The sequence below is a fragment of the Callospermophilus lateralis genome, chromosome 4 (assembly GCF_048772815.1).
Source record: "Callospermophilus lateralis isolate mCalLat2 chromosome 4, mCalLat2.hap1, whole genome shotgun sequence".
In the NCBI taxonomy this organism is placed as follows: Eukaryota; Metazoa; Chordata; class Mammalia; order Rodentia; family Sciuridae; genus Callospermophilus; species Callospermophilus lateralis.
This window is the reverse complement of record NC_135308.1, coordinates 155,964,277-155,987,366: the sequence shown is the minus strand read 5'-3', so window position 1 is coordinate 155,987,366 and position 23,090 is coordinate 155,964,277. Positions and strand designations below refer to the sequence as shown.

General features: G+C 62.1%; 1 protein-coding gene across 2 annotated transcripts; it reads right to left on the bottom strand.

The window, feature by feature from the left end:
- Window positions 1-9,494: 9,494 nt before the first annotated feature.
- On the bottom strand, window positions 9,495-21,629 carry Rasd2 (RASD family member 2). 2 transcript variants are annotated; one of them, XM_076855100.1, is made up of 3 exons: window positions 21,320-21,629; window positions 14,860-15,139; window positions 9,495-11,909 (listed from the first exon to the last, which is right to left on the bottom strand). In XM_076855100.1, the coding sequence occupies exons 1-3, from the start codon at window positions 21,479-21,481 to the stop codon at window positions 11,380-11,382; spliced, it is 972 nt and encodes a 323-aa protein (XP_076711215.1). In that variant the 5' UTR covers window positions 21,482-21,629; the 3' UTR covers window positions 9,495-11,379. The 2 variants fall into 2 exon arrangements, with proteins under 2 accessions (XP_076711215.1, XP_076711216.1); XM_076855101.1 differs by lacking the exon at window positions 21,320-21,629 and adding an exon at window positions 19,453-19,842.
- Window positions 21,630-23,090: the final 1,461 nt, after the last annotated feature.

Genomic DNA, 23,090 nt, shown 5'->3' with positions numbered 1-23,090 from the left:
GGACTTGCTGATTGTCTTCGTTCTAATACTACTTTCTCGTCCTCAGAGACTGGACCCCAAACACCCAGGGGGCATGGGGATTGGCTTCTGCACATCTGGGGTCTCGTCCCTTTGCAAAAGGATGTCCTCCCAGCTGCCAGCGGGCACCGCAGAACCTGGGGATCCCACAGGCTTGGCCGGACCCGCTCCGGGCTGGGCTTCCCGGACACGGAAAGCCTCCCCTGGTGAAAGGGCCATTGTCAGCCCCGGGAGGAGGCAGTTGCTATGGCAACCTGGGGACTCCACAGAAGCACAACCGGCTGGCTGCAGGGGACCTTTCCAGGCTCCCACGGGGCTCTGCCCAGGGGCTCCAGCCCGGTGGGTCCCCCCGGCCACGATGCGGGTGAACCCCAAGCTCAGCAGCATCTGGGGCGCCCCTCCGCCCCCTGGCACCCACGAGGTGCTCTTTCCAGCCCTCCGGGGGGAGGTGCGTGGGCGGGGAGGCCCGGTGACTGACGTGTGGGGTTGAGTCTAATTAAAACCCGCCTCCCCCCAGTGCCAGGCAGAGGAGGGGAGTTCAGTGTCAGCGGGGCTTCATCCTGAGTGTCACCCCACAGGGACGTGTGCCCTCGTCTGACAGTGCGCAGAGACCTCTCTGTGCGAGTCTGCCACCAGTTCCCCAGCCCTCAGTCAGTGCCGACCAGGCCACCAGCCCACACGCTGGTGTGGCGCTGACCTTCAATGACCACCAGACCCGTGGTCCTCCACCCAGGCACCCACAGCTGCAGGGCCAGCTGCTCCAACACTCCCACATCTGTGCCTCACCCCGTCCAGGGACACGGAGCTCTGAGGGGCGTCTGGACCAGGGTGCTGTGCACAGGCTCTGCCCGTGCTTCTGGCCTGCTGCCCGGGCCCAGGACGCATCGTCTCCCCTTTGCACAGATGGGGAAGCCGAGGCTCAGGCAGGAGAGGAAACCTACTGGGGCCCCCGGTAGGAGGAGATCTGAGGCTTTGGAATGGGGTTCCCTCTGGCCCACTGACCCCTCAGCTCCAGGTGGCTGAGAAAATGGAGGCCAGTGACACTGGGATGCCCCGAGACAAAGAGAAAGGGGGACAGCTCGACGATGCCCTCCCAGGCCCATCGCAGCCAGGCGAGTGGGCACAGTGCAGAGAGCCAGCCTCAGCCTCACCGTGCCTTCTAAAAGTTCCAGAACTTTCCAGCCAAGGTGCAGTCACAGGCCTGAGCGTCCCCTCGCCTGGGAGCCCGTGGGGAAGATTCAGGTCCACACCAGGCCCACTGTGCCAGTCGGAACCGACCTGTCCCGGACGGCTGGCACGCAGTTCAGGTAGAGAAGCCCCGAGCCGGGGGAAGAAGCCACAGCACGGGGGCGTGGCCCCCCAGGAAAGTTCACCTGCCAGGTGGGCTAACTAACCTCACAGTGCCCGAGCTGGAAGGACCAGAGACGGGAGCAAGTGGAGAAGCACACACAGCCGGGGCCAGAGGCAGGTGCTCAGCTTCCCAACGGGTGCTGCCTCCTCGCAAGGGCGGAGGTGGGTGCTGCAGACGTGACAAGACCCCAAGAGGGTCCCCGTCCTCCTGCTGGCTCCCCAGACTGGCTGCCAGAGACCTCATTTCCTATCTGTGAAAGCCGGGGACTTGGTTTCAGTCCATGTCCTTATGATCTGAAAAAACAACCCAAGATACCAAAACAGACCTGGGTGCCAAGGCAGGGACGGCCTCTGCACGGGGGGAGGGGGTGATGCGTCCCCCCCCACACCAATTGTTCCAGGCACAGCGTGTGCCCCCTGGCCCACCACGCTTCTGCAGGTCTGCATGTGTGTGCGTGTGCATGCGTGTGTCCGTAGGTCTGCGTGTGTGCGCTCATGGCTGCGTGCATGTGTGGTGTTGTGTGTTGTGGGTTTGTGCTGGATGTTCGTGCCCGTGTGCACCCCCTGTGTGCGTGTGTTCACGTGTGAGCATGGGTGTGAGCCACACACACACATTTATAGGACACATGTTTGCATGTGTGTCTATGTGACATGTATGTTCATGTGTGTGCAAGTGCATGGGCTGTGTGTTTGTGGTGCATGCATGCGTGTGTGCACGTGTGGAACTTCAGGTGACTTAAAAGGTGCAACTGGGAGAAGAAGGGGATTGAAAAACCCAGGATTAAAGCCCTTGGGGATTTAACACGCGGCTTTTTCGGCCAGTGGCGGGGAGAATTGATCATTTTCCTGGGTCAAAAATTTCCAGGCGGCGCTGAGCCGTGGGGAGCCCGGCTGACCAGCCAGAGGTGAGCAGTGCCTTTCTGGAAAACGGCCTCTAGAGAGTCCCCCCGGCTGTGCCAACAATGGTAAGATGGGGTGACTGAGAATTGACTGGTCTTTAGTCAGAAAAAGGAGCCCAGGAGTAGGTTAGGAGCCCGTGGCCCTGGCTCAGGTCTGTGGCTCCAGGGGACCCTGTGACATGTGGCTGTCAGAGGAGAGCAGGGCAGCGGTGGCCTGGTGGCCTGGTGGCCCCAGTCTGTAGCACGGCACACTGCATCCCTGCAGGCTTCTGGGAGCGAGGAACACACTGGTACCGTGGAGGTGGCCTGGGCCTGCCTGAGTCACCAAGTGTCCCGGAGAGCAGCTTCACTTTCCCCTGCTCCCGTCTCCTTTGAGGGCCAGAGTTGGCGGCAGAGACAGATCCCTGATTCTTACAGGTCCGTCTGATTTCTTGGACCTGCAGTAATCGTGTCAGATAAAAAAAATGGGGGGATGTTGGTGGCAGTCAGAATTATAAACACGTAAAAACTATTAATAAAAATATTGTAATGGCTCCTATTAAGTAAAATGATGCTTGTATTAAATGATGAGGTTCCCCACCGCCAGGAAGTGCTTCCTGGTAAAATTCCGCAAATCCCAAAGAGGCAGCTGAGCGGTCACCTCCCCTGAGAAATCTTCCCAGCCCCTGTCAGCAAGAACTTGGAACCGCAGGGTGCGCCTGTCCCCAGCTGCCCCAGGTTCTAGGAGACCCTGTTCCCCTGGCCCCAGCACCTGGGCCCCCAGGCACAGCTCTGGAGATCAGGGTCACCGGCTTCTTCCTTTCAGACGTCCCTGTGAATGCCACCCAGCTCCGGGCCCCTGGAGAGCTCTTTCTCAGTTTTGGATGAAAGCGATCTGGCCTTTGTTGAATTTCTTATAAAACATTAGAAAGCTGCGACTGTTCTCTCCTGGGGACCGGCTCCTGTCCCCAGCAGCAATGCCCTTGAAGCTTCCCGAGGCTCCTGCCCGGCTCAGCTGCCGCCTGCTTCTTCTCAAAGCGTCTGGCTCTCCCTGGAAACCCCAGCCGCTGCCCTGGATCGGTCCTGGCCACGGCTCGGAGTCCCCAGTCCTCCCGTCACCCTCCGTCTCTCCCCCGCCCTTCCCAAGGCACCTCAGCCGGGTCACCCCGGTGCCTTGAGGGTGAGGGCACCCTGACAGCGAAGGCTCAGGACTCCCCTCCTCCTGTTTCACCCCCACTGCTCTTCTGTGCCCAGGACCTCACCAACTGAGAGTCTCATAAAGAGCCGTGGGGCCTCCTGACCTTGGCTCCAGGTCTCCAGGGACCTTGGCCCCTGAGCCTGGGTGACACCCGCCAGCAGTTCCAGGCAGCCTCTGACCCTGGGAAACTTGCATCCTCCTCGGCCTCCCTGCCTCCTCTGCCCCTTCTCGGCTCCTGCCGCCTGGCCCGCCGTCCTCCCCTGCGTCCACTTGGCCCCCCACCCATGGGTCCTGGCTGCTCCTCTCACGACCCTCTCTCGTGGCTCGCGGAACCCACAGGCCCAGGCCGCAGTCAGACTCCTCACCTGAGCCTCCGACCCACGCACCAGCCTCCTGGAGGCAGCTGCCCCTGCAGGTCCTGTGGGTGCCCTGAACGCCACACCCTGGGAAGGCCCTCGGCTCCTCCCACCTTTGCACCCCAGGGCTTCCAGCCAGCACCCTGTCCTGGGGCATCACGGGCCCCAGGCCACCCCCTCCTCCTGGCCAGGAGAGGCCACCTCCTGGCTCCACCAGGACCTGCACAGGCCTCCCCACTGCCCGCCCGCCCCACCCACGCCCTGTGGACAGTGGGCTCCAGAAGGCACGCGGCCGCCTCGCCTGCCTTCACCTTCCCAGGTAAGGAAGACCCACTGTGTGCCAGGCCCCAGTCCACACTCCAGCAGAAGACATCAAATGACATGAGTCACGAAGCCCTGTGGTGATACCTGCTACCAGGAAGGAGAAATTCAGGGAAGGGGATGGTGGGGGGAGACCTGACAGAGAGAGGTCGGGGAGGTGTCTCTGAGTAGGTGACATCGGAGCAAAGATATGAATGAAGTCAGCAAGTGAACCCGCAGGGTCTCTGGAGACAGCACATTCCAGGAAGAGAGAATAGCCGTGCAAAAGCCCTGGGGCAGCTGGGATACAGTGCGTTTCAAGGAACAGCAGCTGTTCACTTTCTGTGCCCGAGCTGCTCTGAGTTCCGACAACCACTGGCTCACCTCTCACCCTCTGCACACTCCACTAGGAATCTACTCCCTGGTTCTCCTGGTTAGCCTTTCCTGAGACCTTAGATTCAACTCCAGCATCCTGTCTGCAGAGCCCAGTGCAGGACCTTACCCACGTCGGCTGAGAGGCCCCCGGAGTCCAAGACCCTCATGTGCCATGTGGCTCAGTAGGTCACATGTGACTGCTGGGGGCTCTTGTTGGTGCTTAGTGGAGCAGGGACTGTCTGATTTACTACTGTGACCTGAGACCCTGACATCAGGAGGAGTTTGGTGACTATTCTGAGCCTCTCCTGCTCCTGACCATCCACCCCAAGTGCCGTGGCATCAAACAATGACTTCTTCCTGCTCTCAGGCTCCGTGGCCACCACTTGGGTGTGATCCCTGTTCCACGGTGTCTGAAGGCTGCCCCTGGGGCTGGGGTCACCTGGAGGCCCCAGAGTTCACCGGCCTGGCCTCCGGGCTGGGCACAGCTGGGACTGATGGAGCCCACAGTGGCCTTGCGCGGAGACCAGGCTTCTCGCAGGTCCAGAGCTGGATTCTCAGAGGGAGTGCCCTGAAGGCCAGGGGACACTCCAAGAGAACCTGGCCATGCCGCACACGTGGCCTTTCACGACTGGGCCTTAGACGCCTGGGCAGCTCCCCAGCACGCTCTGGGCAGAGGCAGTGAGCGGTCGGCCGTCCAGGGGAGGGGGCCGGGCCCACCTCTGGGTGGGGAGCCTGTCAAAGAATTTGATGATCACCGTGACCAGCCTCTGCCCAGATCATGGACTCCCGGGGGGCTTCCTGGACACTCCCTGGTGGTCCTCAGGATATTCCGGCATCATGAAGAAACCAAGGCCCAGGGGGCGGGGATGTGGCTCAAGCGGTAGCGCGCTCGCCTGGCATGCGTGTGGCCCGGGTTCCATCCTCAGCACCACATACCAACAAAGATGTTGTGTCCGCCGAGAACTAAAAATAAATAAATATTTTAAAAAATTCACTCTCTCTCTCTTAAAAAAAAAGAAAGAAACCGAGGCACAGAGAAAGTGTCCCAGGCTGCCTGACAAGAGCCTCACGGTCAGCACAGTGCTGGCCAGGACAGGGTCACTGCCCGCCCCTAGGTGGGCCAGCAGCGTCTCACCAGCTGGCACCGATGACGTGCCAGGTACTGGGGTCACGTGCTGAGTATTAGTCCATTTCCTCTTCATGACTGACCAATAGGTGACGGTTATCATCCTTAACTTTATGGGAAAGTTGAAACCGAGTCATAAAGAAGACAGAGAGGAGCCGGCCTGGGGTTAGGCCAGGCAAGAGAGACCACTGCTGTCGGCACACAGTTTAAAAAGATGAAAAAAAAGTCCTCAGTCATAGAGCCAAATAATATTTTCAAAATAAAAATTAAAGTAAAAAAATCCAAAATACACAAGATGTCAACATTTTAAATAAAGATGGGCATCCTAGTCTAGACAACTCAAACTCTCCTGGACCTAGAGACCCATGAGCCCAGCAGAAATGCTATGGTCATGGGCTACTGGATTCTGGGGAGGTTTGTTACACAGCATCTCTGCAGCCATTGCTGACTGGTACAAAAGGGAATTTGCCTGAGGACCCTCAGCTGCCTCACCACTCTCAGGACTGAGGTTTGGACCCAGGCAGCCCATGATCAGGATCCATATTATTAGCAGTTAAAATGCATTCTCTCTCTCGTAAGGGCATATTCCTGGGCACCTGGGTTGGTTCAATCCTCACACATTCTATTTCCAAGGGGAGGCTGGGGACCTCCATGAGTGCCATCTTCCAGGCCCCTTTGATCTGGCAGATGACCCAGACCCTGGCCCCTTCATTTTGGCTGAGACTTTAACAAGGCTGATTCCAAAGCCAGGTGCCACACCAGGAACTCCGTTCCCCCACGCCCGCAGCCCCCTTTGTCAGAGACCCAGGCGGGCAGGGTGCAGTGCGTAGAGGGCAGCGTAGCGTGTGGAGAATGTCACCCTGTGGCTCCGGCCTTGAGGGCTTGGCTTGTGTCCCTGCAGTAAGGGGCTCTGGGGGCCACATGTCTAATGGGGGACAGGCAGTGACTTAGCCCCCGGAGTCGAGTGGGCAGGAGCGTAGATCTCGCTTTGCCCAGACGTGGGACCGCTGGACAGGGGCTGGCACAGAGATGCCCTGGGCCCTGGCCACGAGGGCATCCGGAGGGACAGAAGGGCTGAGCAGCCCCCACAAAGAACCACACAGACCTCCACAGCCAAGAGACTCCCAGGGCGGCTCTGGCCTCGGCAGAGCTGCGGAGTCTCCCTCGACCCAGGTCCACGTCCTCTTCAGCCCTCCCCGCAGGGCACGGCCACTGGGCAGGAAGAACTTCCCCGCTCTGCTGGCCTCTTCCCCTGCGCCCCACAGCACCCCAAGAATTGGGGGGAGGGAAACCGGAAGCCGCTAGAGAGACCCAGGAGCCCCCTCCCCCCGGGTGGTGCAGTAGCCGCCAGCCGCAGAGGAAGCCCCCCCCATGAAGACCAACATGCGGGGTCACGTGGGCCGAGGATGTTTGGTTGAGCTGGTATTTGCCACTGGGAGCGCCTGGGGGGGTCCCTGTCACCGTGAGGGATGAGAGATGTGGGGACGAGGCAAGAGGAGCCCCTGAGCCACTGCAGGGAGCCCGGGAGACGGGAGCTGCTCCCGGGTCGTGTCTACTCCCGCAGCCTGGGTGAGGTCAGAAGGGACATGGTGGACACGGTGTCCTGGTGTCCTGACGCTGGGCCCGCTGCCTCGGGGCAGGGTGGAGGCAGCAGCTGGCCAGCCAGGTCTGGCCACAGCGAAGTCACCCCTGGTCTTGGGGCCGCCTAGCAGGGGACCGTGTTCCTCAGCCCTTTGGTCAGGTTGGCGCGCCACTCACCTGGGTCCTGGGGACAAGACAATGGGAGGTGTGCCCCTCCCTCTCTCCCGCTACCTATGCCAAGGTGACGACCTCCTGGAGACAGAGGAGCCCGAAGGTGGAAGAATCCTGGGTGCTGAATGACCAGGTGGAGCAGAGTGCCCAGACCAGCCTCTCCCTCCCGAGAGCAGCCCCCCAGCAGGCTCGGTTATGAAAGCTCTGGAGACCGAACGTGCTTAGGAATCAGACATGGATTCTAGCCCAGTTTTCTCCTGCTTATTTGCTGTGCAACCTTGGGCAAGTGACTCTACCTATCTGAGCCTCTGCTCCCTCCTATCTAAAAAGGATTTATAATCCTTCCACGTAGCTTGGCCAAGAGAATCCAACGTCACAGGCCCAGCACAGTGTTTGGTGCATAGTGGGTCTTCAGCCAAGGTCAGCTCCCTTCCTTCCCCCATTCCTGGCAGCCGTTGAGGCCGAGAGGCTGGCAGGCACCCCCCACCAGTCTGTGACGCAGACTCCAGTTTTTCTCTGGAGTGAGTGACAGGTTCAGGGAGGCGGAACACAACAAGCACTTGGAGTCCACGTTCCCGGGCGATGCTGCCTTCCCAGCTGGGCCTGGGCTTATCGTGGAACGGTCTCACCGGGAGGAGAACTCTCCTGACATCTGAGTCCACCTCCCAGGGCCGAGAAGACCTGGCCAGGGAACACTTTCTCCTTGTCCTCGGCCCAGTCCAGGGCCAGAGCTGTGGGCAGGAGCCAGGGGCAGGGTTGTTGTGAGGACCAGGATGTCGGTGGTGCAGCGGGAAGACCAGCTCCCTCTTGCAGAAGGTCAGGGCCGGGGGAGGCCGTCCCTGTGCGTCTGGGCCAGCCGCCCCCTGCCCACGCCCCCTGCCCACGTCCCTTTCACAGACAAAGACCCAGAGGCCGGAGAGGATGCGATTTATCTGCGCGGAGGCAGCAGGGGCCTCCGACAGGGCACCAGCCCTTCCTGTGTCTCAGCTGCCACGGGGGAGGGGCCACGGCCTCAGTCCACGGATACAAAAGGCAGGACCTAGAGCGCATCCAAAGGCCTTGCCTCCCACCCAGACCTTCCGTGGCTGCCGCGGGCTCAGGATCGGAGGAGCCGGGATCCAGGAGCAGCCGCTGTCCCTCCCCCAGCTCCCTGGCTTGCCTGGCCCGCCTCGTCCTCAGCCTGACCCCTCTTGTTCTGTGTGTCCTGAGGGTCGGGACCCCTCCACTGGGTGGTGAGGCCCGTGGCCAGGGACTCGCCCTACTTCTCGGGAGTGTGTTCAGGGCTCGCGCCTGGTCATGCTCGGTGGCGTCTGCTCATCACAGCGGAGCGGTCTCTTTCCCGATGCAAAATCCTTTCCTCCCCGCTCTGAGGTGAGACAGCCTCTGGTCCTGCACCTCCAACGGCCCCTTCAGCTGTGCCACTTTGGGCAAGATATTGAGGTCTCTGAACCTCGATCCTCACTGTCAATGCAGCGCTGTGAGGAGTGGGTGTCTCAAGGAGCTGGATGGCAGAGGTGGCTTGGGAAGCCAGACACGGCAGGTCACCCAGCCAACACCCAGTGGCCGTCTCCACGCCCCCACACCCCACCCAAGGAGGACCCCTCAGGGCCAGGAGGCACATTTGGTAGCATTTTGGGCCAGGACCTTCTCTCGGCCTCCACTTCCTGTCTCATGTCACAGAGGCTCACTCTGTTTGTCCCGAGTCTATTGAGTGCTGTTCGGGAAGTTCCCCGTCCTGGAGCGCACGTGCCGACCTCCAGGGGTGGCCACGACTGAGGTGGGGCTGAGGAACTGTGTTGGGGGGGCCTGTGCGCCGGAGGACGCCTCCATCTCAGTTGCTAGTGACAACACGTTTCCTTTCTTTTTGAAAAGGTGCTCTTTCTATGTTGTTAAGGAATCCTCCTTCCTCAGCCTCCTGGTCGCTGTGGGCCTCACTGGCCACCCCAGGGGGATATGACCATTCCACGCACACACACCCCATGCACAGGTGGGTTTTACTGTCCCCTCCCCAGTTTAAACTTGAAGACCACTCGGCGCCACACGCAGGGTGAGGCATCAGTAGGTGATCGGGGAGAAAGGGGCTGGCGTTGGTGGGGGGCAGACCACCTCTTCTTTCAGCACAGGAAACGCAAGGCCACAGCTTCATAACAAATCCACTTTAATTGATAGTGAACGCAGAGGTCCGGGACAGCGGGGGTGACAGGGTGAGACCAGGCCCCACGTGCCTGTGGACAGGTGGCTGGTCTGCTCCGAGGGTTCTGACTGGGAGGGTGGACAGCCAGGAGACAGAGCGAGGGTAGAGCTGCTGCACTGAGGGTGGGCGGGGGCCAGGTGTGCGGAGCCGGGGCCGGGGGCGTCTGCATTCACCTGTGGGCACATGTCCACACTGCCCACAGGGACCTCCTGGGGCAACAGGGGTCAGAAGCCCCAGATCCCTGAAGAAGCATCGGGCGAGGGGCACACCACAGTGTGGGCAAAAGGGCCAGCGCTAACCCTGCTTCTGCCACTTTGACTGGGTGACCTGGCACGGATGGGGCTTACCTTCCTGGGCCTCCGAAAACTCACTCAGTGACTATTGTGGTTTCCTGTGACCTTAAACTTCAATATTTTTTAGGAGATTAGAACATAAACTATATCTGTTGACAGCTGGGCCTGGTGGTGCCCGCCCATAATCCCAGTGACTCAGGAGGCTGAGGCAGGAGGATCTCAAGTTCAAAGCCAGCCTCAGCAACTTAGCGAGGCCCTAAGCAACTTAGTGAAACCCTTTCTCTTAAATAAAAAAATAAAAAGGGCTGTGGGTGCTGCTCAGTGGTTAGTGCCCTGGGGCTCCCAGTTCAGACCTGTGGCCTGGGCACCAGGAGAGGCCCGCAGGAGCCTTTCTCCTGCCTCCTCCCAGGCTCTGCTCTGACCTCAGCTGCCCCTCCTTTTGAGGCATCGAGGTGGACAGAGGCCAGAGCTGGGGATGTGAGCCCCTCACCCTCTCTGTTTCCTAGCACTCAGTAGGTGCTCAGTAAATGCTCCAGGAATGAACAGAGTAGAGGACAGCCCGCTCCCTGCGACAGAGCTCTGCCCTGATCTAGCTGGGAGGCAGGGCGGGCCTGGGCCACGTCACCTTCCCCTCCAGTCTCAGTGGCCGCCTGTCTGCCCAGAGGCCTGCAAGTGTCTGGAAGCGGTGCGCTCCGCTCTCTTACAGGCCAGTGGTTAGATGCAGACAGACCACGGGACCCTGTCGGGGAGCAAGAGAGGAAGGTGTCCCCAGAGGTGGCAGGGAATCTGAAGTTAGGGCCCCGGGCAAGGACAGGGGGCGAGGCTTCCCTGTCTACCACTAACAGCACGAGCTGCAAAGGAAGCCGCGGGCATCAGACCGCAGCCCCGGAGGGCGTGGCCCGGGTGGGCTGGTGGGCGTGGCCTAGGAGGGCGTGGCCTGGGAGGGCTGGTGGGTGTGGCCTGGGAGGGCGTGGCCCGTGAGGGCTGGTGGGTGTGGCCTGGGAGGGCGTGGCCTGGGAGGGCATGGTGGTGTGGCCTAGGAGGGCGTGGCGGGCGTGGCCTGGTGGGGCACACCGCCCCTCCCCCACACACACACTGGCTCAACATCCGGCAGCAGCAGGTGGGTGGACATGGCCGCCAGGGTCCCTCCGCCGGAGGCCGCTCCTGTCCAGCTGTCGGGCTCTCAGTCCGCAACTTGTCCTCGGAGGCTCCCGACCACTGGCATCAGCTTGTCTTCCAACCTAGCGACCGGAGGGCTCCAACTCGGCCCGCATCGGTCCTGACAGCTCCTGGTTTGCCCCTGTCCCCAGGGATACATCGGTCTTCCCACGGAGCAGCCGAAGGCCGGGGAAGCCACGGACAAGAGGACAAGAGGGAAGTGGCGAGGACAGAATGCTCAGGGCCCGGCGCCTGGGGCCTCGGGCTGGTGCCAAAGGTCTTTGAACACGAAGCTGCTGAGCTCTTGGGGACACCGCAGCGGGCGTCTGGGGCCACCCCCCTTAAGGCACTGCCCGAGCCCCTCCCCAGGGTCCCTCCCTCTCACTGGATGGTGCACTTGTCCCTCTCCCGGGCCTGGCCCTCCCGAAGGACCTTGGCCTTAATGTACTTGAGGTCGCTGTTGACGCTGGGGCGGCGGGCGAAGGGCGACACCATGCCGTAGGCGCCCGTGTCCTTGACGCGGCGCATGCAGAAGGGCCGGGGGTGGAAGGCGTCGCCGTGCTGCACCGAGATCTTGCGGTGCAGCGCGGGGCTCATCTCGTGGGGCAGCTTGGCCATGCTGAAGAGCACGTAGAACATCTCGTCCACGTTGGTGTTCTTCTTGGCCGACACCTCGAAGTAGGCACAGTTCTCGTCGCCCGACACCAGCAGCTCGGCCTCGGTGGCGGGCACCTGGCGGCACAGCTCGCTGTGGTCGTTCTTGTTGCCGCAGATGACCATGGGCAGCTCGGCCGCCTCCTTGGTCTTATTCTTCAGGCAGGACTTGACCTCCAGGATCTGCTTTTGGAGGCGCTTGACCTCGTCGAAGGACTCCCGGTTGTCCAGGCTGAAGACCAGGATGAAGACGTCGCCTGCGGGAGAGAGCCAGGCGTGAGCGCGCGCCGCCCTCCCAGCCGCTCCCCCGCAGCTGCCGCTGCGGACCCGGGAGAGGGAGGGAACCCCGCGCTCTGGGGTAGCTGCTGTTACTCTCCCCATCTGAATGTGACTGCAGGGCTGGAGGCAGGGGGCCTGAGGACTTGAGGGGACTGTAGAGTTAGCAATTTCCAAGGATGCTCTCAGATTTCAGGAGAGTCCAGTCCTGCCTGTCCTGTTCAGTGCATGTCCCTCCCGGGGACACGCAGCAGGAGCTCAGCGAACACCCGTGGCCAGAGTTAAGGTCCAGATGCTGGCACCAAGGGCCCCAGGTGCGCATGCTCCTCCTCTGCTTACACCTGGCCTGAGGTGGCCTGCGACTCTCCAGCTCAGTTTCCTATCTGCACAACCTACTGGGTTATCTTGAGAGTTCCTGGAGATAACGAATGCAGGTGGCACGCACTCAGCCTTCTTCGAATGTCAGTGATGACAAGGACAGGCAGCTCTTCGAGCTCCCTGTTGGCTGCTCCCTAACTCCCCACAGCACCTCCGTGAGGGAGATTTCATTACTTTCTTGTTACAGGTGAGCAAACCAAGCTCAGAAAGGGCAAGCAACCTACCCAAGGTCACACAGCTTAAATGCCAAGCCAGGATTGCAACCCGATTCTGTCCTCATCTGGCCCATGCCTGGCACACAGTAGGTGCTCCCTCTTCTTGAATAAACCATGAAATGAGCAGATGAATATTACCTTCAAGGCCCTTGCTTCCTCCATTACAGCTCTCGGCATCACTTAAAACACAGTGACTCTGAACAGTGACTAGAAGCGGGAGGGGGCGGCAAGTGTGTGGCCAGCACCTCCATGCTCCTGCCCAGGTCACAGTTCCTATGACGGTCACCATCTCATTCTCCAGGCTTCTTCTCACTTTCGCTTAGACTCAGAGTCCCTGTCTCACAGGCGAGGGAACAGGAGGTGGCCCTGGGACGCATCCTCAGGAGGAGATGGACAAGCCCAGCTTCTGGAGAACCACCACCTTCTCCCTCTGGGCCCAGAGCCCACTGGTCCCCCATAATCGAGCATGTCATGTTCAGAGCAGCGTCTGGCTGCGGTGTGCTCTGAGCAGGGGGATCAGGGGCATGGGACTCCATCCTAGCCAGGGCCTGCACTCAGTGCTGGCCGCAAGGCTGGCTGGGCCCAGGTGTGGCCTGTGAAGGACCTCGCTGTTTTGAAGGGCACTAGCAAGGCAGCCCCAGCCTGCCAGCCAGCCCGTCCCCTCAGGCTCATCTCAGCCCCCGAGGACGCGGCAAGGACGCCAAGCACCAAAAGCCCGACCGGGCGGCAGCTGGAGAGAGCCCGCAGCGGGATTAATGGCTTCCAGAATTCCCTGCACACCAGCCCCAGGTTGGAAAACGAGGCACGGGCTGGAGAGGGAACAAAGCACCGCAGATGTGCTCAGAGCGCCCGTGCACGCCCAGCACAGACAAACCAGGGCGCTCGCGGCCACAGGGACACGCATCTGAATGCCAATGTGCTCATGGAGGCCTGGAGGGGGCAGCCACGGGGGACGCGGTGGCCCTGATGGGGACTCGGTCCCAGGCCCCGTCCTCTCTGTAGTGTGGGATGGAGGTGAGTCTGTGTAACTGGAAACTAACTTTGAAAACACACCCGGCCCTTCCCTGTGTCTCCCCGCACCTGCCCTGTGATACCCTCCCCAGGGCCCTCCCCAAGACAGGAAAAGCAGGCGCCAGTGACACCGGCTGGGCTGGAGGAGGCCCCCGTGCTTCCTTTCTATCCTCAAGGTCACACAGGGGACTAAGGTCATGCCTGCAGTGAGGCTGAGACTCCAAAAGGCCACACATCTAAGATGCCAACCAAGAGGCCGAGCCAGGATCTGAACCCAGGTCCACCCAGGGCCCCTGTCTACGTGCTCCCTCTCTAGAATACGGGTGAGGTGGGGGTCTGGGAGCAATCTAGGTCAGAGGATCAGCAAGGAGGCCTGGAGGAGGAAGCCACATGTCTGGGGCACTCACCTTGGGTCACCTATGAGCCTCCGCCCTGGTCAGGTGTGGAAAGAGGGTGGCAGGGCATGGCTCCCTGAGCAGCAGGCTCTCAGTTGTAATGCTATTTCAGTGCTAGCCGGAGTCCTTGCTCACACCCTCCCCTCTGCCCAGCAAGGGGAGGGACACGGTGGGACATGACAGTGTAACCGTACTGGGCACACTGGGAACATCAATTTTAAAGCCCAGCATTTACTGAGCACTTAATGTCTGCTCACCAAGCACTTTACACGTATTAACTAACTTAATTCTCCCGGGACCTTTGAGTTGGGTGTGCACGTGACCCCAGTTTCCAGAAGAAAAAACAGAGGCACAGGGAGATAAAGTCACTTGCCCCACAGGCCAAAACCAGGAAGCAGTGGAACCAGGACTGGGCCCCAGGCTGCCTGTGGACCTGCCGTCTCAGCTGCTTGATGTGCTGGTCAGGGGGACATCTGCAGGAGCTCCCCCTGCACCTCCGCCCCTGAGTGGTAAAGGAGAGCCAGCAGCCCAGCCAGCCCAGCCGCTGCCCACCTGGAGCAAGTCACTTAACCTCTCAGCTTTGTTTCCCCGTGAGCGGAGGCAAGCGCTTGTCTGGAATTTAGCTGAGGGGATTACGCCCTGCCCACGGCTCCGATGCATGGGGCTGCTGCCCTCATCACCTGGTTGTTACTACAGGGTCCCTTCCTTTTGCCTGACCGCTTCCTGGGTCCTGCCCTGACCCCTGGAGAAGTGGCAAAGGCCTGAAAGGTCAGGAACCTGAGCCCAGATGTGGTCCCCAAGGCTCCGCCGGGTCTACTCCCTGAGCGGGGAGGTGGCAGCTTGACACAGCTCTGTCCCCTGGAAAGGAAGATCCCCAGTCCAGTCAGCTCCCGGCATGGCGCTGCCACCCGCTGCCCCACCCGCAGTCTCACCTGTGAGGATGGACAGCCTCCGCATGGCGGGGAAGGGGTGGTTGCCAGAGGTATCCAGGATGTCCAGCTGGTACATGTCGCCGCGGATGTTGTAGACCTTGCGGTGGAAGTCCTCGATGGTGGGGGTGTACTGGTCCTCGAAGCGGCCGTTGAGGAAGCGGGAGACGATGGAGCTCTTGCCCACCCTGGAGGCGCCCAGCACCACCATGCGGTAGGAGTTCTTGGCGGGCACGCTCAGCGTGCAGTTCCCGCTGGACAAGGTCTTCATCATGGCTCGGGGCTGCGGCAAAGCGAGGGGCAGGCGTCAGGAGGCCGGGGCCCAGCCCTGTCCTGCTCCCCCGGTCGTGGGCCCAGGCCTCCCCCACCCGCACCCCCGCCTGGGTCTCAGTTTTCTGTCTGCAATATTGCACCCGCGCCACCCGCGTCTGCGCCCTTGCGTTTCTTTACCCCCGTCCAGCCGCTTGCCCACTCGGTCACCCCCTGTCCACGCAGCCCCTGTCTGAGGGCAGCACGGATGTGAAGCCCCGCCTCCCTGCCAGCTGCGGTCCACGGAGGGTTCCGCACAGGCCTGGTCCTCAGAAAATCTAAGCACAGTTGGGACCAGGCCTTCTGTCCCCGGCCTCTCCAGAGCCCCTGGTCCTGGGCTTGATCCAGAGGGTCCTCACATGCATCTAAGGGTGCTGTGGCCCAGAAGGGGGGAAAGGCTACTGGGAGGGGCGGACTCCCCTCGGCCTGAGCTTGGTGTGCCCAAGGTGGCCCCCACCCCGGCGCCCCAGCCTCCCCTCCCACCCTCACTTCCAGCCTCCCCACCCAGGCCACCAGCCTCCTCTCTGCTTCCTGCCCAGTTTCTCAGCTCCCAGCCCCGGGAGTTCGCTTGCCTTGGGGAGACCCAGAGGCCTGGGCGGGGGAACAGCCCAGGGACAACTGGCCCTTCCCCCACACCTCCCGGGCCACGGAACCTCTTGGCCTCATGGGAAAAGCTAAAACAGATCCACACCCTGAACCCCAAGTGGAGACAAGCAAGCAGCCAGCCCCTGAGGCCCACCCGGCCCAGCCCACCTCCCTTGGCCCTCTCTTCCTCTGACAGCTCCACCAGAATTCCCCCAGGACCCCGGGACCCCACCCTCTGCTCCACTAGTCCCTCCCCCAGTTACCCTCCCCCTCTCCCTGCAGGGTCTCCTTCAAATGCTTCCCTGTCCCACAGGACTCCCTCCCCTCTAGGGAGCTCTCCAATCCAGAACTGCCCAGGGCACTGACCTACTGGGGCAGCAACACCCTGGCCTCTGCAAGGCGGGGCGCCACCTGAGGCTCCCGGATGGGTGGCCAGTGAGGGCCACATGCCCGAGAAAGGGCAGCTGTGCAGCTCCCTGCGCAAGGAAGGCCCCGTCTCACCTCAACAAAGGGCTCTGTGTGCTCAGCTGTGGCCGGCGCCCCTGGGTGCCCCGCCAGCAGCCCCAGGGCCTCACCCACTAACCCCAAGGTAATCGCCATCATTTCCTGTCTACGAAAGGCCACCTGCCCCTGGCAATGGCGAGACCTCCTGGGAGTGAGTCCCTGGCACGTGTCCACACCTCGCAGCCCGGCCCCAGAGCCCTGAGCAGACCGTCCTCAAGACACCCTCACGAAAGCTCTGGCTGGTGGCGTGTGTCAGCTCCAGGGGTGCACACTCCCGTCACGGCCAACCCCCAGCTGCCAGCGTGACCTCACCAGATGAACCGCAGAGACGCACGCCATAGGCGAGCTTGGCCCCCGGCCCCCGGCCTGCAGCCACAATGATGGTCCACCAGCCAAGCCCAGACTGTGCCAAGGACGGTGCTAAGTATAGAGCGTGATGACAGCTGACATTGATTTTGCATTTAGCATTGTCGGTGTTCTGAGGGCTGCACATATAGTCACCAGCTCATCCTTTCAGTAACACCAGAAGGTAAGTGGCGAGAAAACAGGCACAGAGAGGTTAAGTCACTTGATCACACTTGTTCAGCCAGTGACGGGCAGAGGGGGACTGGACCCCAGGCACCCGCCTCTCTCCCCCACTTTACAGATAAGGGCCCCGTGATCACAAGACTATGGGATGCGCCCCTGGGTTAATGAGGGGCCTGGGTGGAGAGGCCAAGCCCGGACCTCCCAGCGGCCTCTCCCTCACACCAGTGCCTACGGCCATGACTAACCCCAGCCCATGAAGGAAGGACCCCAGCCTGGCTGGGACCCTGGGGAGCTGGGGCAGGCAGCAGGACCGGCACCGGCTCCGGCTCCCGTGGAGCTGGCTGAGCTCCTTCAAGCAGATGGGGAGGCCCCACCTAGGGACAGCCCCCTCCCCAAGTGCCCTGCAGGGAGCCTAACTCTGCTGGTGGTCACCTGGGTCTGAGCAGAAGGAGGAAGGGGCAGCAGTCCCAGGGACAGGTCCTGTCCATCACTGCCTTGGCCCAGCCTCAGCCCAGAGCCCTAGACGGGACAGCTCCAGCCAGGACAGCCAGGACATCGGGGGTGACACCAAGGACTGACTGAACTGGAGCGTGAGAGGAGGCAGCAGGGGCCGGAGGCAGAGGCGGGGAGTGGGAAGGGGAGCCGGGTCAGAGCGGCAGACAGGGGGAAGGTAACCAGAGGCTTTCTTCCCTGGGAAGCCAGCGCCTTCACATGGCCCCAGCCACGTGGGGCGGTGATGCTCCAGGCACCTGGAGGCCAGGTGACAGGCCTCCCTCCGCCCCCACAGCCTCCCTCCGCCTCCCCAGGCGGGGGGAGCGCTGCGGGGACCAGTGGCCGGCAGCCTCTGCCCTCAGCCAGGCAGACCCCACAGGGAGGAGCAGGCAGGGCTCAGAGTTTGGGGGCCTTTTGAGAGTCTGGTATCCAACCTTGGAGGCCCAGAGACTGAACAGAACACCTGGATGTGGGCACTGACTGCTGAGTCCCCACAGGGCCATTGTGAGGGCAGCCGGGAGGCAGAATGTCCCTGGAACAGGAGCAGAGATGGGGTGCAGCTGACCAGCAGGCACCTCTCGCACCAGGCATGTGCCTTATTCCCACGATTTCACAACAGTCCAAGAGGAGGGCTCCCCATGGGCCACTTGACTGATGGGGACGCTGATGCTCAGAGAGGTTGAGTCACTTGCCCTGGGTCACACAGCAGATGACTGGCTGGGCTGGGCTGAGAGAAGGCTTTTAGGCTCCAAAGCCTGGGCGCTCGGCACTGTGAAAACGCACCCCTCAGCCAACAGCGAAGTCTTTTGCTAAGCGGAGTCTGACTCAGTGAAGCGTCAGCTAGCAACAGGCGCAACAGACCCCAGGCACATTTTATCCCTTATTCCCTCTGTCCCTCCAGGCAGCTGGGGGCAGTCACTACCCAGGACTCTCCTGCAAACTCTGCAAGTCAGCTCCCAGAGGGGCATCTTGGGTTCCCCTTCTGCCTTGCCTGTCCCCCAGGGCCTGACTGGAAGACGGACAGGTCAGACAGGCAATGACAGCAGGATGAGTCTGGGTGTGCCCCTTCCCCGTGTGGTCCCCGGGGACTTGTCCCATCCTGCCCACCACTGCTCCGGCCCCTCCATTAGTGTGCACCCCAGCCTCTGGACACACGTCAGTCACCGGCCTCCGTGCCCTACCCCCAGGGTCCTGCGGACTTTGCAAAGCCAATCTCCCTGTCCTGGGCAGCTCTGGACGCAGAGAGCACAAAGGCAGGAGCTCCCAGCAGACCAGCCCGGCCTCTCGCTGCCCACACCTGCCGCCTGGGTTGCACTGCTAATTGGGATGGTGCAGACACCCCTAGCATGGACCAGGGTCCAGCGGGAGTTCAAGAGGCTGCTGCTGACCCTGGACGTTTATCTTGGAAACACGGGGCTACCTGGAGCAGCTAGGTCCGGTGGAACTGGGGGTGCCGGCAGAGGACTAGCAGGGACCCCATCTTGTCCTTCTGATGCTAGGGGAGGCCCCAATCAAGAGCCCCTGAGCTGGCCATCCCTCCCCAGCCTGACCTCTCATCTTTCAGAGGTCCTGGACAACATCCTCCATCCTCCTCCCAGGGCTGGAGGCAAAGAGGGAGGTGACAAGTCCCTAGAGCTCTGGGAGGGGTCCTGGAGCCAGCAAGTACAGGAAACCCTTCCCCGGCTCACTCTTAGCAGCTCAGGGGACTGTACGAGCAAGGGGCCCAGGACCGTCCTTCCTCGCAGGAGGTCCTTGCCAGGGCAGGGGAAGCCACCCACCCCTTTTACCCCAGCATCCCCCTCCATCTAGGTATACAGAGGCTGCAGCTCGCAGCAGGAGTGTTTGGGAAGGCGGCGCTCCTCCTCCCTGAGCAAGCTTCCCCCCTTAAACGGCCTAGGATTCTCCATCTCTTACACGGAAGGCCCTAGCACTAAACCGAACACATAGTAGAAGCTCAATCAATCTCTTTCCTGGGATAAGTCAAAAGTCTAGCGCCCAGGTTGACACAGACGAGGTGCTCCCGCGTTTAATTCTCTCTCTAGATAGGCAAAGTTGCCAGATGGTGAGGGCACACAGTAGGTGCAAAGGCCACGACGGCTTCTCTGAGCCCCTGCCCCATCTTCTCAGCTGCCCCCCTTCACCCAGCACCCCAGCTCTGATGGGGTGTTTGTCTCCTACCTGGGAAGGGCGGGCCGCCGGGCCTCTGGAACGGCTCGGAGGGCTGCCTGGAAGCGCCTGGAGGTGCGGAGAACCGCCTGCCGCTCCCGCCGCCGAGCCTCCCAGCGTCCGCGGCGGCTCCCGGGTCACTGCGCAGGGATCCTCCTCTGCGCGGCTCGGGGCGCCGGGCTGGGCGCGGCCGGCCGAGGAGGCGAGCGGAGCCGGGGCCCCATGGGTGGGCTCCGAGGGCTCAGCGGGGTCCGGGCACTGGGCGGGCTCCGGCTCGCCGTCGCCGGCCCTGCCGTGCCCTGACCCGGGGGCCTCCTGCTGAGCCAGGTGACCGGAGGCTTGGGGACGTCGGATCCGGGGTCCCGGCCTGGGGCTCGGGGTTGGGGGAGGGATGAAGGGACGACTCCGGCCTTAAGGAGCGGCCCCCGGAGACTCGGATCCTTCTGGGTGACGGTGGGTGTGTGCGTGGGTGCGCGTCCCAGGCTGGCTAGCCCGCCTCGGTCGCCTACGCTGCCTTCTCCTGCCCAAAGGGGGTCTCCCGGCTGGGGACAGAGGCGCTGCCGGCTCGGCCGCGGCCTCCTCCTCGGCCCGCAGCTCTGCAGCTCTGCCCGGCTGGAGCCCGGCTCCCTTCTCCCTGCCAGGCGACGCCAGCCGCCGGAGGAGGAGCAGGGCGCTCGGCTCCGCGAGCGTGTGGGAGGAGGCCTTGAACGCCGCCCCAAGGATCCGCGCTCCGAGTTAGCCGGCGCCGCCTCCCTGCTCGCCTCCTTTTCCCCAGAGGAGGAGAACTTTCTGCGGGCTCGGCTCCTCCCTCCGCCCCTCTCGGCTGGAGAACGCCCCCTTTCCCCCTCAGAGCGAAGCTGCGGGTCCCTCCCCAGAGTGCGCGGAGCCCAAGCTCCCGATGGCGGCACCCGCGCCCTCTCCCGCCGGGCGAGCGTCGCTAGTGGCCCGGCCGCGCGGCGCCCACCTGCCCAGCAGCCCGCGAGCGGCGGGTCCAGCCGCCGGCGCCCGCGCCTCCCTCCTCTGCCAGCCCCGCCCCCGGGCCCCGCCCCCGCCGCTCCGGCCAATGGGCAGAGGTCGCGCGGCCCGGCTCCGCCCCTGGCCCGCCCGCGCCCGCTGGGGCGCCGCAGTCTGCTGGTTCCGCGTGCCCAGGCGCGTGGGGCCGGGGCCGCGGGGACGGCCGAGGTTCTGGCGCGCGCACCGTGACCGGAAAGCGGCGCGGCACGAGCCTCGGAGGCTGACGTCTGCGCACGCCCTCGCCCGCTCGCCTGCCCCGGCCGCAGGTGACCGGCTGGGTCCTCAGCGGACCGCGCCTAGGGGGCTCCTGGGCGCTCCCCCCCGCCACGGAACCCCCAGGACCCTCCCAAATGCCCAATCTGCCCGCCCCGAGCCGTTGCCTCTTTCTTGAGGTCGTAATGCCAGCTGCACCCCGTGGACTGGCACATGGGCCGCGCACGTGCCATCTCGGGGGCGGGGTGGGGGCGCCCAGGAGTCACCTTGACCTGGCGCGACTGAATGGGAAGTCTGCGCCTGTGCGGGTCTGAGCGCGCTGCACCAAGAGCCCTGCCGGGGACTCCGATGCGCCCCTGGGCAGCGCCTCTCTCGCCACGTCCCCCCCCCTCCCCCACCCCCGTGTTGGGGGTCGAATCCAAGCCTCGCGATTAATAGGCAGGCACCCGACCACTGAGCTACCCGCAGCCCTCTCTTCACGGCGAAGGGTTTGGACGGGTCGGACGTCAGGGGACCTGACTGTGCCATATCTAGACACCACTTATTACTTAATATTTTCTTTAAATCCCAGATCCACTCTCCCCCACCCCCAACATATTTTTCAGAGACACGTTAATATCACTGCCTTAAATGGGAAACCAGTATGGCTTACCATAAATAGTCGGTACCAGTGGAATAAGCTCGATGGAAACAAAGCACAGTTATTGGATTCTGGCTGGAATCTGTGCCCTGCCAAGGTTTGAGACGTGCCCTCAGTCAAAAGGGAGATGGGAAACATTCCGACCATTCGCACCAGGGAGATTTTCCCCTTCATGTGTTCAGGAGGCTTCAAAGAGAATGTTCTCTGCGTTCCTCACTCCAAACCCTGGGGTGTCTGCCCACCTGGGGACCTGGCTCCCCGCCTCATGACGGCAGTGAGACCCGGGAGCGCCAGCTCCGGCAGCTGTGAGCACCCACACCTCTGATCCTGGGCCAGTCCCAGGAAGTCTCTGGGCCTTGACTGGGTCAAGTATAAGAGGAACAAGATACTGCTGTGTCTACAGAGTGACAAAACTGCCAAAACGACCTTGACTTTGAGCCTAGAAAGTTGCTTGTCCTCCTGTCCTGGCACCTTCTTCAGCGGCTCGGGGGAGGCTGACCAGGGAAGATGGGGAGAGTGGAGGTGGGGCGGCTGGGTGTCAGCGGGCCCACTACCGTGCTCCTCGACTGTTCGGTACCCAGTCTACATCTCAGAGGGGCTGAGGGGATGTGTCCAAGGTCACAGGTTGGCAAGAGGCCGGGACCTGGCCTAGGGCTCTTCCATGTCCAGACTTGGTCTTCTAGGAACTGGGTTAGTCCCGGAGGGTTTGTGCTGAGCTTGACGCACACAGCCTCTGAGCCTTGAGCTGGCTGTGAACTGGGCGCAGGGAGGCAGGCCGGGTGGCACGCTTCACCAGGGAAGCTGGGGTCAAGAGGACTCAGGCCTCTGGGCCAGCTCCCATCATGGGACTGTGGCAGGTGGCCAGCTGTGAACTGGCCCAAGAACCCATTACCGCTTCAGCTGAGTCCTCCTCCGAGCACACACTCCACCGGCCATGTCCCCATGGCGAGGGGGCTGCACGTGGCACTGAGAGACCCTGGGAGAGCCCTCCACTTCCACCTCTGACTGCTGCGCCCTCCCTCCAGCCACCCAGTGCAGTTAATAAGCAGATGCACAGAAGGGACCAGTGCCCAGGGAACCTTCTTGTGGCATCAGTGCCTCTCAAACGCGTGCCCATGTCCCCATCCTCCCCACTGTCATGACCAATTTGCTGTAGCTGCCTGCCTCATTGGACTCTCTGTCAACCCCTTCTCCCTCAGAAAACAGGACCACTTAAACCTTTTCCTAAAAATGGCATCCCCTGCTCAAGAACTTTCAATGGCTCCCCGTTTCTTAAGGTATAAAATCTAAATTCCTTATGCTGGCACACGAAGCCGCTAACCAGGATCTGATTCTCCCATGCCCTGCGCTAGCCTTCACTCTGGCTAAATCGAACTACTGCCAGGTCCTTAGAGAAGGGGGACTTGCCCTCCTCCGGGTTTGCGTACACTGGTCCCCTACCTCGGGCACCCTGTTCTCTATCTCTACCTATTGGCACAACCTTCACCTTTCTCCCCACAGACTTTCTCCTAGGCTCTCTGACAGCAGGACCCTGTCCTCCTCGGGCTCCCGGGGCACCAAACCTGGCTCTTGAAGCCCATTTCTTTGCCTCAGAGCGAGTGTCACCACAGCTGCCCGGTGGAACTGTTGGGGGGACGAAGTGCCTGTGTAAAGCGGCCTTGGCCAGTCTCGACCTCCTCCCTAGCCCGTGTCCCCTCTTGCCTCACGTTCTGGACACGGTCCTCGTCAGCCTGGTTCACGTGAGTTCCTCAAGGCGGAGACTCAGCCTGATCCATCTTCCCGT

Excerpts from the sequence above, each read along its gene's own strand:
- Rasd2 (XM_076855100.1), bottom strand. The coding sequence starts at position 21,481 with ATGAAGGGGAAAATCTCCCTGGTGCGAATGGTCGGAATGTTTCCCATC. Across the intron at positions 15,140-21,319 it reads ACTGGTACCGACTATTTATG|CCCCGAGCCATGATGAAGAC; the intron begins GTAAGCCATACT and ends GCTTTGCCGCAG. Across the intron at positions 11,910-14,859 it reads GAGGCTGTCCATCCTCACAG|GCGACGTCTTCATCCTGGTC; the intron begins GTGAGACTGCGG and ends TCTCTCCCGCAG.